At 46.0% G+C, this 13,791-nt stretch overlaps 1 protein-coding gene across 1 annotated transcript in view; it reads left to right on the top strand.

Annotated features, from left to right (window-relative positions):
* Positions 1-12,745, top strand: part of DRC5 (dynein regulatory complex subunit 5) — a 114,633-nt gene extending 101,888 nt beyond the window's left edge. Inside the window, exon 5 of the mRNA XM_078646692.1 lies at positions 12,267-12,745. Within this exon, the coding sequence (XP_078502818.1) occupies positions 12,267-12,455 (189 nt within the window). The 3' untranslated portion in view covers positions 12,456-12,745. The remainder of the gene's footprint in view (positions 1-12,266) is intronic.
* The last annotated feature ends 1,046 nt before the right edge of the window (positions 12,746-13,791 follow it).

Genomic DNA, 13,791 nt, shown 5'->3' with positions numbered 1-13,791 from the left:
CCCAAATATGACACCATCTAATTAAATAAGGATATATCTCTATGGTCCAGCTTTCAAAAGCTTTATATCTTATCCTACATGAATGGATAGTTCTTCATCCACATTAAGACAATGTGGTGTTTGATATTGCAATTCAGGATACAACTTTTATTGTAAAGCAATGATGTAGGAAATTATTGACCACCATAACATGAATTGTGTATAATATTGACTTTTCTATACAGTTTTTCTTTTAGTTTCACATTGGGTGTTAAGTCTGCTTCGTGTGTTTAATAAAGAAAAGAGCTCTTGAAAACCATCTGGTGTTGACCGCTTCTTGAAATCGCTTTAGGAAAGACTCTTCAGAGTTTGAACGTGTGGGCAAGAAACTTTATAAACACTTTATGCAGTAACCTCTGGCGTGCACATTCTTTCATCATCTATATGTATATTCATTGGTGCAACCAAAGGTAAAAAGTGCTGCATGATTAGGACCTGAGTTACGGTTGCTCTATATAAAATTAAGTGGCAGGTTTCAGTGGCATTTAGGTATTCTTTTGTAATCATAACTACTCTTTAACTGTGCTTTTTCCCAATGAATTAGAGGTTCTTTAAACCTACATTGAGGTGTTAGGACCAAAGCTAATCATAAAACCTCTAAACTTCTGTCCTTTTTTTTATCATACACCACTTCCAACAGTTGACTCCACCGGCCTTCAGCAGGTGGCCAACCCCGCTGAACAGCCTTGATAGGCCACAGAGCCTGGGTTTTGACAAGGCCTTTCACTCAACCCACCATGGGCAGCCAATCACCTCTGGACTTATCTTTTGGCTTTAGGCAGCAAGGGCTGGTGCAGGGCCTGACTTTTGACCAGGCTTCGCTTCCAGCCACCCATGGGCAGCCAACCCCGCTGCACATACCCTTCAGTTGTGCACAATAGTAGTAGGCCACAGGAATTGACCTATGTCTATACCCTGTTTTTTTTACTCTGTGAAAGGGGTCATAGTCTCTTGTAGCTTTTTTGGACAACCGTGGGGGCTCACTGCCCCAGTGCAGGGTCAGGAAATACAGTAGCAGGTCAAACAAGAGTTTAGATTGCTTGTTGTGGTTTCATAGTCCCTGTGTATGTGTTTGGAGACCTCTGTGTGCCGGGCAGGGGGTTGCAATCTCAGTTCCAGGCTAAATTTTTATTTTGATTAAGGTGGTCCCCCAGTTTAAGGCATTTAGTAGTAGTAAAGTTAAGAATCCTAACTTTAGTACTATTATATACCTTTTGTGAATACCAAAAGTCATAAAGTTAGGATTTTTCTCAGTTTAGTAGTTGTAAAGTTAGGAATCCTAACTTTACTACTACTAAATGCCTTTTGTGAATACCGAAAGTCGTAAAGTTAGGATTTTGTCTCAGATTACTTTTGTGAATCGGGCCCATAGTGTGTTGACCACAAACCATTGATTAAAATGTTTACAGCCAAGGGTGCTGGCAAGGCTGCTCCAAGGATTACCAACTAGCAGTACAGGTTGCAAGGGTATAATTTCAGTGTGAAGCATGTCCTGGGGGACATAAATATTCTTGCAGATTGCTTGTCACATTTTCCTGCAGAGCATTCAGAAGTAGAGAATGATGAATATTTTCAAGATCAGGTCTCAGTGTGCACTGTAGATAGATGCACCGAAGGGGTGATATCAGAAAAGGAGTGGTTGGAGGTTATAAACAGGAGTGAGGAACTTGTGAGTGGAAAAGTTTGTGTGGCTCAAGGTTGGGCTAATAATGACGATATAGATGACGTGGTTGCAAAGTATCAACACATGTCTATGAGCTATCTATTGAAAATGAGTATGGAGCATTATGTTTGTGAGTACATGTCATGTGCCGTAAGTGGTAAATCTCAAGTCACTGTTCACAGACCTGTGGATGCAGTTCCTGTTCCTGAGAAGGCCTGGAACAAGTTTAATTTGGAATTAATTGTGCCTCTGCCTTTTGGCAAGGGAGTAAATATATAATTATTGTTAATGACTGTACGCGTTGACCTGAAGTCAAATTTGTGAATGTTGCCAATAGCATGAACGTAATTTATTTTTTGGAGTTTGTTTGTGTTTGCCAGAAAGAGTACACCTGATGACATTCTAACACCCAATGGAACTTAATTTACATCTTTTGGATTTGAGGGATTTGATGGTGAGCCATACTATAACATTGTTGTATCATCCAAGGAATAATGGTCTTGTCGAAAGAGGCAACAGAGTTATTAAGGATAATTTCAAGATATCATTGACCAATGGTTTAGATTGCATGCAAGATCTGAGGAAACGTTTGTGGCCCATAAGGACTTCCCCCAGTATCGTCACAGGAATGTCTCCTTTTGTTCTTTTGAGAGGTGCAGTGCCATTGTCCAAGTTGTTAAGTTCTTGGATGAGTACATTTTCTAGACCACAGAAAACATTGCAGGTGATCTTGGCACAAAGGGAACAGTCTCAGTCCAAATATGTTGAAAAGAAGAAAAGGGAATTGCATGTGTCTGTGGGTAATTTTTCTAGAGTCAAAGTAACAGGCATAATTCTTAAAGGTACGATTAAGTTCTCAGTTCCCACGTTGGTGGTTGTGGTGATGCAATTGGAGAATGGTAAGTGGTGGAATACGTAAAAATTGTTGTCTAGAAGACAAATGAACATACGGGTTGATGAGTGTTGTGAGAGGAGCTTGTAGGGAGTTGGATGAACCTACTCATCTTCGTGTGTCACAGTACATAAAATATGTTCCCAAGAAGTTTCAAGAGTTTGCGATGTAATGTGCTTTTGCATGTCGGGATAATTGTGTGCAGAGGATGTAATATACCTCATTCCCTATATGTCTTGTGTTTATTTGTGGTGTCATGTGTGCAGTGTTTTATTTCTGTTGTGGAATGCGGTGGTATGTATTAGGCAGGAAGTATGTCAAGTCCTATGTGTTTCTGTCTAAATAGAATGTAGATTGTAAAACATAGAATCTAGAGTGCAGAATAGTAGAGGATATAAGAATGTTGCATTGATTTGAGAGCTGGTGGTAGCTTCTCATTGAGCCTCCGTCCTCTAGATCACATGTCATGTTGTGAAACGAAGATACCTTAAGACAGCATAAACCTTGTCTTCCTTTCAGCTAGCATAAGGGAGTCGTTTTGGTGGAAAATTGTATCCTGACAGGTTAAGACTGTGATCAAGGACTGCATACAGTCTGTGGGTAGTGGCAAGTTTAAGGTAGTCATGGCAGCTCCAATAACACTTGTGAGGATCTCTGAAGAACCCTGAATCAAGAAATGTTTAGACGGCCTCCGTCCGCAAGCTCCTCAGGCATTCACGCAACCCTTACAGGATATTTGTAGTAGTTCCTAGACGAGCGATAGTACCTGAGGCCTGGAAAAAAGCTCTGATTATGTCCTTTTCGAAGGAAAGTAGTGCTGACCCATCTACATGATAATTTTTTTTAACCAATATCTTTGCTGTCTCTTGCAGTCAAGATAATGGAAAAATATGTCAATCAATTCCTGTCATCCTTCCTGTATAGGGCCTGATTCTGGACTTTGTTCCATCTGTTATCAGTTCATTGCACTGCACAGTCTGCTCTGTTGGCAATAGTCATGGCTAACATGCTGAGCTATCAGCTCTGGTGTTATGGGACCTGTCTGCTGCATTTGATATGGTGTTTCATGCCATTTTGCTAAGCCAGCTGCAGGAGCTAGGTATTTGGAGGGAGGTGCTTCATTGTTGCCAATCCTACCTTGTCGGTAGGTCCCAGGTAGCCTATCTCCCTCTGCATGTGTCAGAGCATAAGTCATTGCACCAAGGGGTCCATCAGGGGTCAGCTCTAGGCCCCACACTATTCAATATTTACATTTGTCCCTTAGTTCAGTTGGTAAAATCTTTTGATCTCCAGTGCATGAACTATTTGGAAGATAAGCAACTCATTATTACTATGGACAGATTAGTCTCAGCCACCTTTGAGTCCTTTTACCAGTGCATGATCATGGTGCCAGAGTGGTTGCTATGCAACTCTCTAAAGTTCATCTCTGACAAAATGGAGGTGCTGTGATTAAGACATTCTCGCTCTACCTGGCCATTTCCAGAGGACTTCTGGCCATAATCTTGGTCCATCCGGCCTGTTGCTGCTTCGGCTTTGAAAAATAAATGTAGAGGTTTTCCTTGAGCCAGAGCTCTTGATAGAAAGGTAGGTCTAGCCTGCTTCTTCCTTTTGGAGATACTCTGGTAGATTGGGAATTTTCTTCCAAATAATGTTCACCGCGTGGTGATCCACGCTATTGTATTGAGTCGCCTGGAGTACTGCAACTCCCTTGACGTGGGGGTATGACCAAAGGTTCGATTAAGAATCTGCAAAGGGTCCAATGCGGCTGGCAGATTGGCACTGGGGCCTTTACACTTCTGCTCTGCCTCGTTGGCTTTGAGGACTTTATTCTGGCTTCCAGTTGACAAAACAGTTGTTTTAAAAAAATATTTGTGATATGCTTAAAGCAGTTCACAACTTGGACCCACATTATCTGAGGATCTGTCTTTCATCCCCTTGGGCCTCATTGCTTACTATACAGAGTACTTGGCAGGCCTGCTCTGGCGGCAGAGCTTTCTCGGTTAGGGTAGCTAAACTCTGGAAGGAGCTTCATGCACTCTTTGAAAGGCCCCTCTATTACTTGATTTCAGGAAATACTTGAAGACCTGACTTTTCATGGAATAAATTTCCTTTCATGCCTGTCTGTTCTCTCTGTGCACTGCTCCAGTGCTGAGACACCTTTTGAGGTAATTATAGTGCTCTATAAAATATATATATTATAACGTAACCAAACATCATGGGGCTTTTTGATTTGCTTCAGAGCCCTAGAAGGTACATGATCCCAACAGTGGGGTTACACTTCCAAGTGGATGGTTACTAGTTGCACCAGCTCCATCAGCACCAAGGTGGTTCTAGAGTTTAGATTGAGGTGTGCCTAGAACCATTGTAATGGACAATGGTGTGCACTTTGTTTCTACGGAAATGCAAGAATTTGTTCAAAGACAGTCCATTGCACCTTACAGGACTGCTTTGTGTTCACCGCTGCAAGCGAATGGCCTTGCTGAGCGCATGAACAGGATAAGTAATCCAAGCGTGTGTGCAGCAGGCAGTAACTTTCAGACTTTTTCATTTAGAGAGGGACAATTTGGGCTCTACGTTGGTTAACGTCTGGATCCATAATGTCGACCAACGAGGATTGTGCAGCAAGGAAAGAGAGATATCAGAAGAATGACAACATGGTACGATGCAAAAAAAAAGTATGGTGGCCAAACAATGGGCAGTGCATGAGGAAATGTTTGTTAGAAGACCCGAATTTGTAAAGAAACAAGGAGAGTTTCACACATTGGGTCCTTTTAATACTTTGGAAGTAATGCTTGAGAACTGAAAGTCCAGCTCACAGCAAAGACCAGAAAGCCAAGGGACTCTGAGCAAGACATGGAAGCGCGTTCAAACGAGGGGTTATAAGCCAACACAAAAGCTGGAGTGCGACCAGATGTCTTCAGTGCTTCTGCGCTGTCTTTATTCAATTCCAAAAACGGAATAGCATTCATTGTCATTGTCTGTAGATTTAATAAGCACACACATGCTGATTGTATGTTATGTGTGATGTTTACCACCACAGTGAGGGTCCTTGTACCTCTGACATACTAGGTAAGGCTTCTCTCTATGATTCACAGATTGAACTACTAAAGATCTAAGGGAGAAGCCCCAAAAGGAGAGCGTACTACTCCCTGTCAATATAGAACCTCACAAAAAGTATGTTCTCTAAAACACAATATATATATATATATATATACGTCCTAGAGATAACTAATAGATGACAATAAAATATCTGAGAATATCAGTTCAGTAAGGGGTGAAAGAAGACCTTTTCTTAAAGGACGAAAACCCTCACTCACCCGAAGGTGACGTGCTTCATCTTGGGTCTCTCTCCTCACATCCGGGTTGCAAGGTTCCATGTGTGGGCTACTAACTCTTCAAAAAAAAAGATGTGAAGAGGAGCTGAGGTCTCAATTAGGGAGGCTTAAGATTTGCATCTATTTCACCTTGCGGCCCGGGTGTGAGGAGGGGACCACAGTTTACTAGTCGAGTCATTGGGTCCACAGTGTAATTGGGGGGAGGCAAAAGGCTTCGGTTTTTGTTCTGTTTTCCTTTGGTAGTGGGGCTCCTGTCTGAGTGGTTGGACATGCAAGTGAGAGTACATAAATCAGGGACGTGGGGATAAGATGAAGAACCTGGCCCTTGAGCTCAGTAGGAGTCACTGAGAGAGGCAGAGACATAATCTTGTCCGTGTTGTTGAGGATGTCTTTTAGTTGAGTTGCAGAGAGAGGCATGGCCATGTCCGTGTTGTTGAGAAAGTCTTTTAGTTGAGTGGCAGAGAGAGGCATGGCCTTATCCGTGTTGTTGAGGATGTCTTTTAGTTGAGTTGCAGAGAGAGGCATGGCCTTGTCCGTGTTGTTGAGGATGTCTTTTAGTTGAGTTGCAAAGAGAGGCATGGCCTTGTCCGTGTTGTTGAGGAGGTCTTTTAGGTGAGTCGCAGAGAGAGGCGTGGCCTTGCCTGTGTTGTTGAGGATGTCTCTTAGTTGAGTCGCAGAGAGAGGCTGGCCTTGTCCGTGCTGTTGAGGATGTCTTTTAGTTGATTCGCAGAGAGAGACGTGGCCTTGTCCGTGTTGTTGACAATGTCTTTTATTTGAGTCGCAGTGAGATGCATGGCCTTGTCTTTGTTGCTGTGGATGTCCTTTAGTTGAGTCGCAGAGAGAGGCATGGTCTTGTCCGTGTTGTTGAGGATGTCTTTAAGTTGAGTCGCAGAGAGAGGCATGGCCTTGTCCGTGTTGTTGAGGATGTCTTTTAGTTGAGTCACAGAGAGGGGCATGGCCTTGTCTGTGGTGTTGAGTATGTCTTTTAGTTGAGTCGCAGAGAGAGGCATGGCCTTGTCTGTGTTGTTGAGGACGTCTCTTAGTTGAGTCGCAGAGAGAGGCGTGGCCTTGTCCGTGTTATTGATAATGTCTTTTATTTGAGTCGCATGGCCTTGTCTATGTTACAGAGGATATATTTTAGTTGAGTGGCAGAGAGATGCATAGCCTTGTCCGTGTTGTTGAGGATGTCTTTTAGTTTCATGGCAGATAGAGGCATGTTCTTGTCCGTGTAATTGAGGATGTCTTTTAGTTGAGTCGCAGAGAGAGGCATGGCATTGTCTGTGGTGTTGAGGATGTCTTTTAGTTGAGTCGCAGAGAGAGGCGTGGCCTTTGTCTGTGTTGTTGAGGATGTCTTTTAGTTGAGTCGCAGAGAGAGGCATGGCCTTGTCCGTGTTGATGAGAATGTCTTTTAGTTGAGTTGCAGAGAGAGGCATGGCCTTGTCTGTGTTGTTGAGGATGTCTTTTAGTTGAGTCGCAGAGAGAGGCGTGGCCTTGTCTGTGGTGTTGAGGATGTCTTTTAGTTGAGTCGCAGAGAGAGGCGTGGCCTTGTCCATGTTGTTGACAATGTCTTTTATTTGAGTCGCAGAGAGAGGCATGGCCATGTCTATGTTGCAGAGGATATCTTTTAGTTGAGTGGCAGAGAGATGCATAGCTTTGTCCGTGTTGTTGAGGATGTCTTTCGGTTGCATGGCAGAGAGAGGCATGGCCTTGTCTGTGTAATTGAGGATGTCTTTTAGTTGAGTTGCAGAGAGAGGCATGGCCTTGTCCGTGTTGTTGAGGATGTCTTTTAGTTGAGTCGCAGAGAGAGGCGTGGCCTTGTCTGTGGTGTTGAGGATGTCTTTTAGTTGAGTCGCAGAGAGAGGCGTGGCCGTTGTCTGTGTTGTTGAGGATGTCTTTTAGTTGAGTCGCAGAGAGAGTCGTTGCCTTATCTGTGTTGTTGAGGCTGTCTTTTAGTTGTGTCGCAGAGAGAGGCGTGGCCTTTGTCTGTGTTGTTGAGGCTGTCTTTTAGTTGTGTCGCAGAGAGAGAGGCGTGGCCTTGTCCGTGTTGTTGAGGATGTCTGTTAGTTGAGTGGCAGAGAGAGGCATGAATTAAAGTGCCCTTATTTGCTAAATTGCAAAAATGGTTTAATGTCTGCCTTTTAAATGTAATTTAATTTAATTTATGACTACTTATTGTACCTGTTGTAAGTGTTTGTGACATTGTAGCATTGCAAGTGACATTGTAGCATTTTAAGTGGCATTGTGGCGATTTGGGTTGGGTGATGTTTTATTCTTGTCTCCTTCACAATAATAATAACAAAATGTGCGGTGCATCTGAAAGGGTTGTTATTTAAAGACATAACTAATAAAACAGCTGCATTGGTGAATATGTATGTTTTACATTTTTTATTGCAAACATATGGCAGCAACGCTTAGGTGATGGCATACTTTTTGTGTTTCTGATATATGTTTGCAATGAAGAAACATAATAAAAAGAAGCAGTGCACCAGCTTGGTAAGTCCGATTCTGTTGGCTTTGCCAATGCTTGTTCTCTTCGGCACCAGTTCCTGGACTCTGTGATGGGAGAGCGAGAGCCTGTGATTTTGCTTGTTGTAGGTGACACGCGAGGCATGTGTGAATTTTCCGCACTCATAAGTGCTGGTGTGGGTCTTCTCTCACAGGAAGTGTGTGGTGGGGGTCTCCCTCTCACAGGAAGTGCAAGTTGTGGGTCTTCTCTCACAGGAAGTGTGTGGTGTGGGTCTCCTCTCACACAGGAAGTGTGTGGTGTGTGTCTCCTCTCACAGGAAGTGCAAGGTGTGGGTCTTCTCACAGGAAGTGTTTGGTGTGTGTCTCCTCTCTCACAGGAAGTGTGTGGTGTGGGTCTTCTCTCTCACAGGAAGTGTGTGGTGTGGGTCTCCTCTCACAGGAAGTGCAAGGTGGGGGTCTTCTCTCTCACATGAAGTGTGTGGTGTGGGTCTCCTCTCACAGGAAGTGTGTGGTGTGGGTCTCCTCTCACAGGAAGTGTGTGGTGTGGGTCTCCTCTCTCACAGGAAGTGTTTGGTGTGGGTCTCCTCTCTCACCGGAAGTGTGGGGTGTGGTTCTCCTCTCACAGGAAGTGCAAGGTGTGGGTCTTCTCTCAGAGGAAGTGGGTGGTGGGGGTCTCCTCTCTCACAGGAAGTGTGTGGTGTGGATCTCCTCTCTCAGGAAGTGCAAGGTGTGGTTCTCCTCTCACCGGAAGTGTGTGGTGTGGGTGTGCGCTCTCACAGGTAATGGGGCGTATGGGACTTGTCTAAGGTTGGACTGGCCTATAGGGCTATCGGGCAGTGTTCGATGAACTGGTCGAACAGGTCAGTGTGGGCTGTTTTTGTGGCTGTTCGTGGGCATGTTTTATGGTCTCATGGCAAATTGTTATACCGTTGCATTCGGTCTTCCATACCTTGCAAACCTCTTATGCAGCCTGCCTTTAACAGTTCAAGGCTGCTCCCATTTGCAAATTTGGGTCACTTAGTAAGCTATCTAGTTCACTAACGTAGGCCACTTTTATTTTGGTCCCCGGGCCTCATTTCTATCCCAGAACGACCCAGGTTTAGTCTCACAGGAAGTGGGTGGTGTGGGTGTTGTTTCACAGGAAGTGGGTGGTGAGATTCTCCTCTCACACGAAGTATAAGGTGTGGATCTTGTCTCCCACAGGATGTGTGCTGTGGGGGTCTCCTCTTTCCCAGGAAGTGCAAAGTGTATGATATGAGGGGGGTGGTGTGGGTCTTCTCTCACAGGAAGTGTGTGGTGTGGGTCTCCTCTCACAGGAAGTGCAAAGTGTGGGTCTTCTCTCACAGGGATTGTGAGGTGTGGGTCTCCTCTCTCACAGGAAGTGTGTGGTGTGGGTCTCCTCTCACAGAAAGAGAAAGGTGTGGGTCTTCTGTCACAGGAAGTGTGTGGTGTGGGTCTCCTCTCTCACATGAAGTGCATGGTGTGGGTCTTCTCTCACAGTTAGTGTGAGGTGTGGGTCTCCTTTCACATGAAGTGCAAGGTGTGGGTCTTCTCTCACAGGGAGTGTGTGGTGTGGGTCTCCTCTCACGGGAAGTGCAAGGTGTGGGTCTTCTCTCACAGGAAATGTGTGGTGTGGGTCTCCTCTCACAGGAAGAGAAAGGTGTGGGTCTTCTCTCACAGGGAGTGTGAGGTGTGGGTCTCCTCTCTCACATGAAGTGCCAGGTGTGGGTCTTCTCTCACAGGAAGTGTGTGGTGTGGGTCTCGTCTCTCACAGGAAGTGTGTGGTGTGGGTCTCCTCTCACAGGTAATGGGGCGTATGGGACTTGTCTAAGGTTGGACTGGCCTATAGGGCTATCGGGCAGTGTTCGATGAGCTGGTCGAACAGGTCAGTGTGGGCTGTTTTTGTGCCTGTTCGTGGGCATGTTTTATGGTCTCATGGCAAATTGTTATACCGTTGCATTCGGTCTTCCATACCTTGCAAACCTCTTATGCAGCCTGCCTTTAACAGTTCAAAGCTGCTCCCATTTGCAAATTTGGGACACTTAGTAAGCTATCTAGTTCACTAACGTAGGCCACTTTTATTTTGGTCCCCGGGCCTCATTTCTATCCCAGATCGACCCAGGTTTAGTCTCACAGGAAGTGGGTGGTGTGGGTGTTGTTTCACAGGAAGTGGGTGGTGAGATTCTCCTCTCACACGAAGTATAAGGTGTGGATCTTGTCTCCCACAGGATGTGTGCTGTGGGGGTCTCCTCTTTCCCAGGAAGTGCAAAGTGTATGATATGAGGGGGGTGGTGTGGGTCTTCTCTCACAGGAAGTGTGTGGTGTGGGTCTCCTCTCACGGGAAGTGCAAGGTGTGGGTCTTCTCTCACAGGAAGTGTGTGGTGTGGGTCTCCTCTCACAGGAAGTGCAAGGTGTGGGTCTTCTCTCACAGGGATTGTGAGGTGTGGGTCTCCTCTCTCACAGGAAGTGTGTGGTGTGGGTCTCCTCTCACAGAAAGAGAAAGGTGTGGGTCTTCTGTCACAGGAAGTGTGTAGTGTGGGTCTTCTCTCTCACATGAAGTGCAAGGTGTGGGTCTTCTGTCACAGGAAGTGTGTAGTGTGGGTCTTCTCTCTCACATGAAGTGCAAGGTGTGGGTCTTCTCTCACAGGGAGTGTGTGGTGTGGGTCTCGAATTTCTCACAGGAAGTGTGTGGTGTGGGTCTCCTCTCACGGGAAGTGTGGGGTGTGGGTCTCCTCTCACGGGAAGTGCAAGGTGTGGGTCTTCTCTCACAGGAAATGTGTGGTGTGGGTCTCCTCTCACAGGAAGTGCAAGGTGTGGGTCTTCTCTCACAGGGAGTGTGTGGTGTGGGTCTCCTCTCTCACATGAAGTGCAAGGTGTGGGTCTTCTCTCACAGGAAGTGTGTGGTGTGGGTCTCCTCTCATGGGAAGTGCAAGGTGTGGGTCTTCTCTCACAGGAAGTGTGTGGTGTGGGTCTCCTCTCACAGGAAGTGCAAGGTGTGGGTCTTCTCTCACAGGAAGTGTGTGGTGTGGGTCTCCTCTCATGGGAAGTGCAAGGTGTGGGTCTCCTCTCTCACATGAAGTGCAAGGTGTGGGTCTTCTCTCACAGGAAGTGTGTGGTGTGGGTCTCCTCTCATGGGAAGTGCAAGGTGTGGGTCTTCTCTCACAGGGAGTGTGAGGTGTGGGTCTCCTCTCTCACAGAAAGTGAGAGGTGTGGGTCTCCTCTCTCACAGAAAGAGCAAGGTGTGGGTCTTCTCTCACAGGAAGTGTGTGGTGTGGGTCTTCTCTCACAGGAAGTGTGTGGTGGGGGTCTCCTCTCTCACAGGAAGTACAAAGTGTGTGTCTTCTCTCACAGGAAATGTGTGATGTGGGGGTGCTCTCTCACAGGAAATGGGGCGTATGGGTCTAGTCCAAGGTTGGACTGGCCTATAGGGCTATCAGGCAGTGTTCGATGGGCCGGTCTGACAGGTCAGTGTGGGCTGTTTTTGTGGCTGGTCTCATGGGCAATTTTTACTGTTGCATTTAGTCTTCCATACCGTGCAAAGTTCTTATTCAACATGTGTTTACACTTATTTAGCTATCTAGTTCACTGATGAGGGCCACTTTTTTTGGACCCTGGGCCTCATTTCTATCCCAGTTCGACCCTGGTTTAGTCTCACAGGAAGTGGGTGGTGTGGATCTAGTCTCACAGTAAGTGAGTGGTGGGGGTCTCCTCTCACAGGAAGTACAAGGTGTGGCTCTTGTTTCTCACAGGATGTGTTTTTTGTGGGTCTCCCCTTTCCCTTAGACCTTACCTCTCATGCGAGGGGGGTGATGTTGGTTTCCTCTCACAGGAAGTCGAGCAGTTGTTGTTCACATTGTTTTGTTGTCCACAGGACGGCGGCAAGCAGTTGATGGAAGGCATGTCCGACAACAAGACTGTGACCGAATTTGATTTACGACTGACTGAAGTCGGACAGGAGAGTGAGTTCGTCATTAACCAAACTTTACGGGTGAATGAGGAAGGGGCCCGCGTGGAGTCTCTCCGTAAGGTCCAGGCGGAGTCGCCGGAGTCCAATGTTTGAGTCGATGCTGAGGAGAACATAGAAGACTCCACTTGGTGGGAATTTACACTCTTCTTTATCTCACTTTTTCTTTTGCATATTTTTGTAACCTAGGCCTGATGGGCCTGCACTGGGCTATATAATGAGGCTCCTCCCACTGTGTGAGCAAAGCAGGTGAACCTTGGCTTGGTGAAGGCCCTGCAGACACTGAACAAATATAAAGAGACACCGGAAGTAGGATCTATCTAAGGAGACAGATGGTGTATGCTACTGATGTAGACTATTCTTTTAATAAATCTGTGAAACACAAATGAATGGAGTGTATTTTTTGCACACTGATGGTGGTGGTGTGTACCCCACAAGAGATGTGTTAGGACCTCTTGTTCAGTGAAGGCTGGTGACTCTGCTGTTGAGGGCAGACAGGATGTCCCTTGGTCCCTCCAGAGGGCTCTGTGTGGACATTGGAACCAGGCTCTCCTGTTGCAGGTGGTGGGTGTGGCACATGCTCTGTCCCCTTTCACATGTGAACCTACACCTGGGTTTCTTTGGTTCTTCATTAAAAAAGTCCGGCTCCCTGGGTCGGAGAATGGTGCTCGGTTCTGAACCCTAGGCGGATTGTCGTTTGCACCTTCAGTTGGTGATTGGATTCATGATTTTCTTGTCAGTGCAAAAAATTGAAAAGAAATGTAGAAAAAAACGAAATGTCCACACAAATATGAGAAAGCGTGGTCATGATACAGAAACTTCTTTGCATACTTTACATTGTTTTTCTACTCCGTCCTTTCTTTTCATGCTTTTTCTTCTGTATCTTTTTCCCCCATTGTTTTATATAGCGCTAACTAGACCTGAGACATCGGGTATCAGAGCGCTTTACACGAGCACCAGTTGCGTTACATGAGGACACATTCATTTTTGTTGGGCACCGGGAGATTAAGTGATTCGCCCAGAATCACAGGATGTTCAGCGTCGTTGCCGAGACTCGAACGTGGTTCCCCAGCTTCCAAGTCGACTGCTCTAGCCCTAAGGCTACATCCTCTCACCAATCCTACTTTTTAAGTCTGGCTTAACAGCGCAGCTCTTGCCAGACCTTATGTGATCAACCTAAAAAAGAGCTTTCAGCAGGGGCTTTGGCCCTCTCTCTCGGTGGCCAGGAGTGCATGTTTTGATTGGGCAGAGGTTGTGTGCTACCACAGAAAGTGCTTCCCCTCCACACAGCTGTGATTATTGTGTCTGTCTATTCAGCTGCCTGAGCCAGCAGTCTTACGGCTGCGTTATCTTGAGCCTTTGGGGGCTCACGCATGGCAGTGTAAGGTTGTTAAGGTCCTTAACATGTTTGTTTTTCGCTCACTGCAGCACG

The sequence above is a fragment of the Lissotriton helveticus genome, chromosome 6, assembly GCF_964261635.1.
Source record: "Lissotriton helveticus chromosome 6, aLisHel1.1, whole genome shotgun sequence".
Classification (NCBI taxonomy): domain Eukaryota; kingdom Metazoa; phylum Chordata; class Amphibia; order Caudata; family Salamandridae; genus Lissotriton; species Lissotriton helveticus.
Note: the sequence above shows the minus strand (reverse complement) of the source record. Positions and strands in the feature narration are given on the sequence as shown.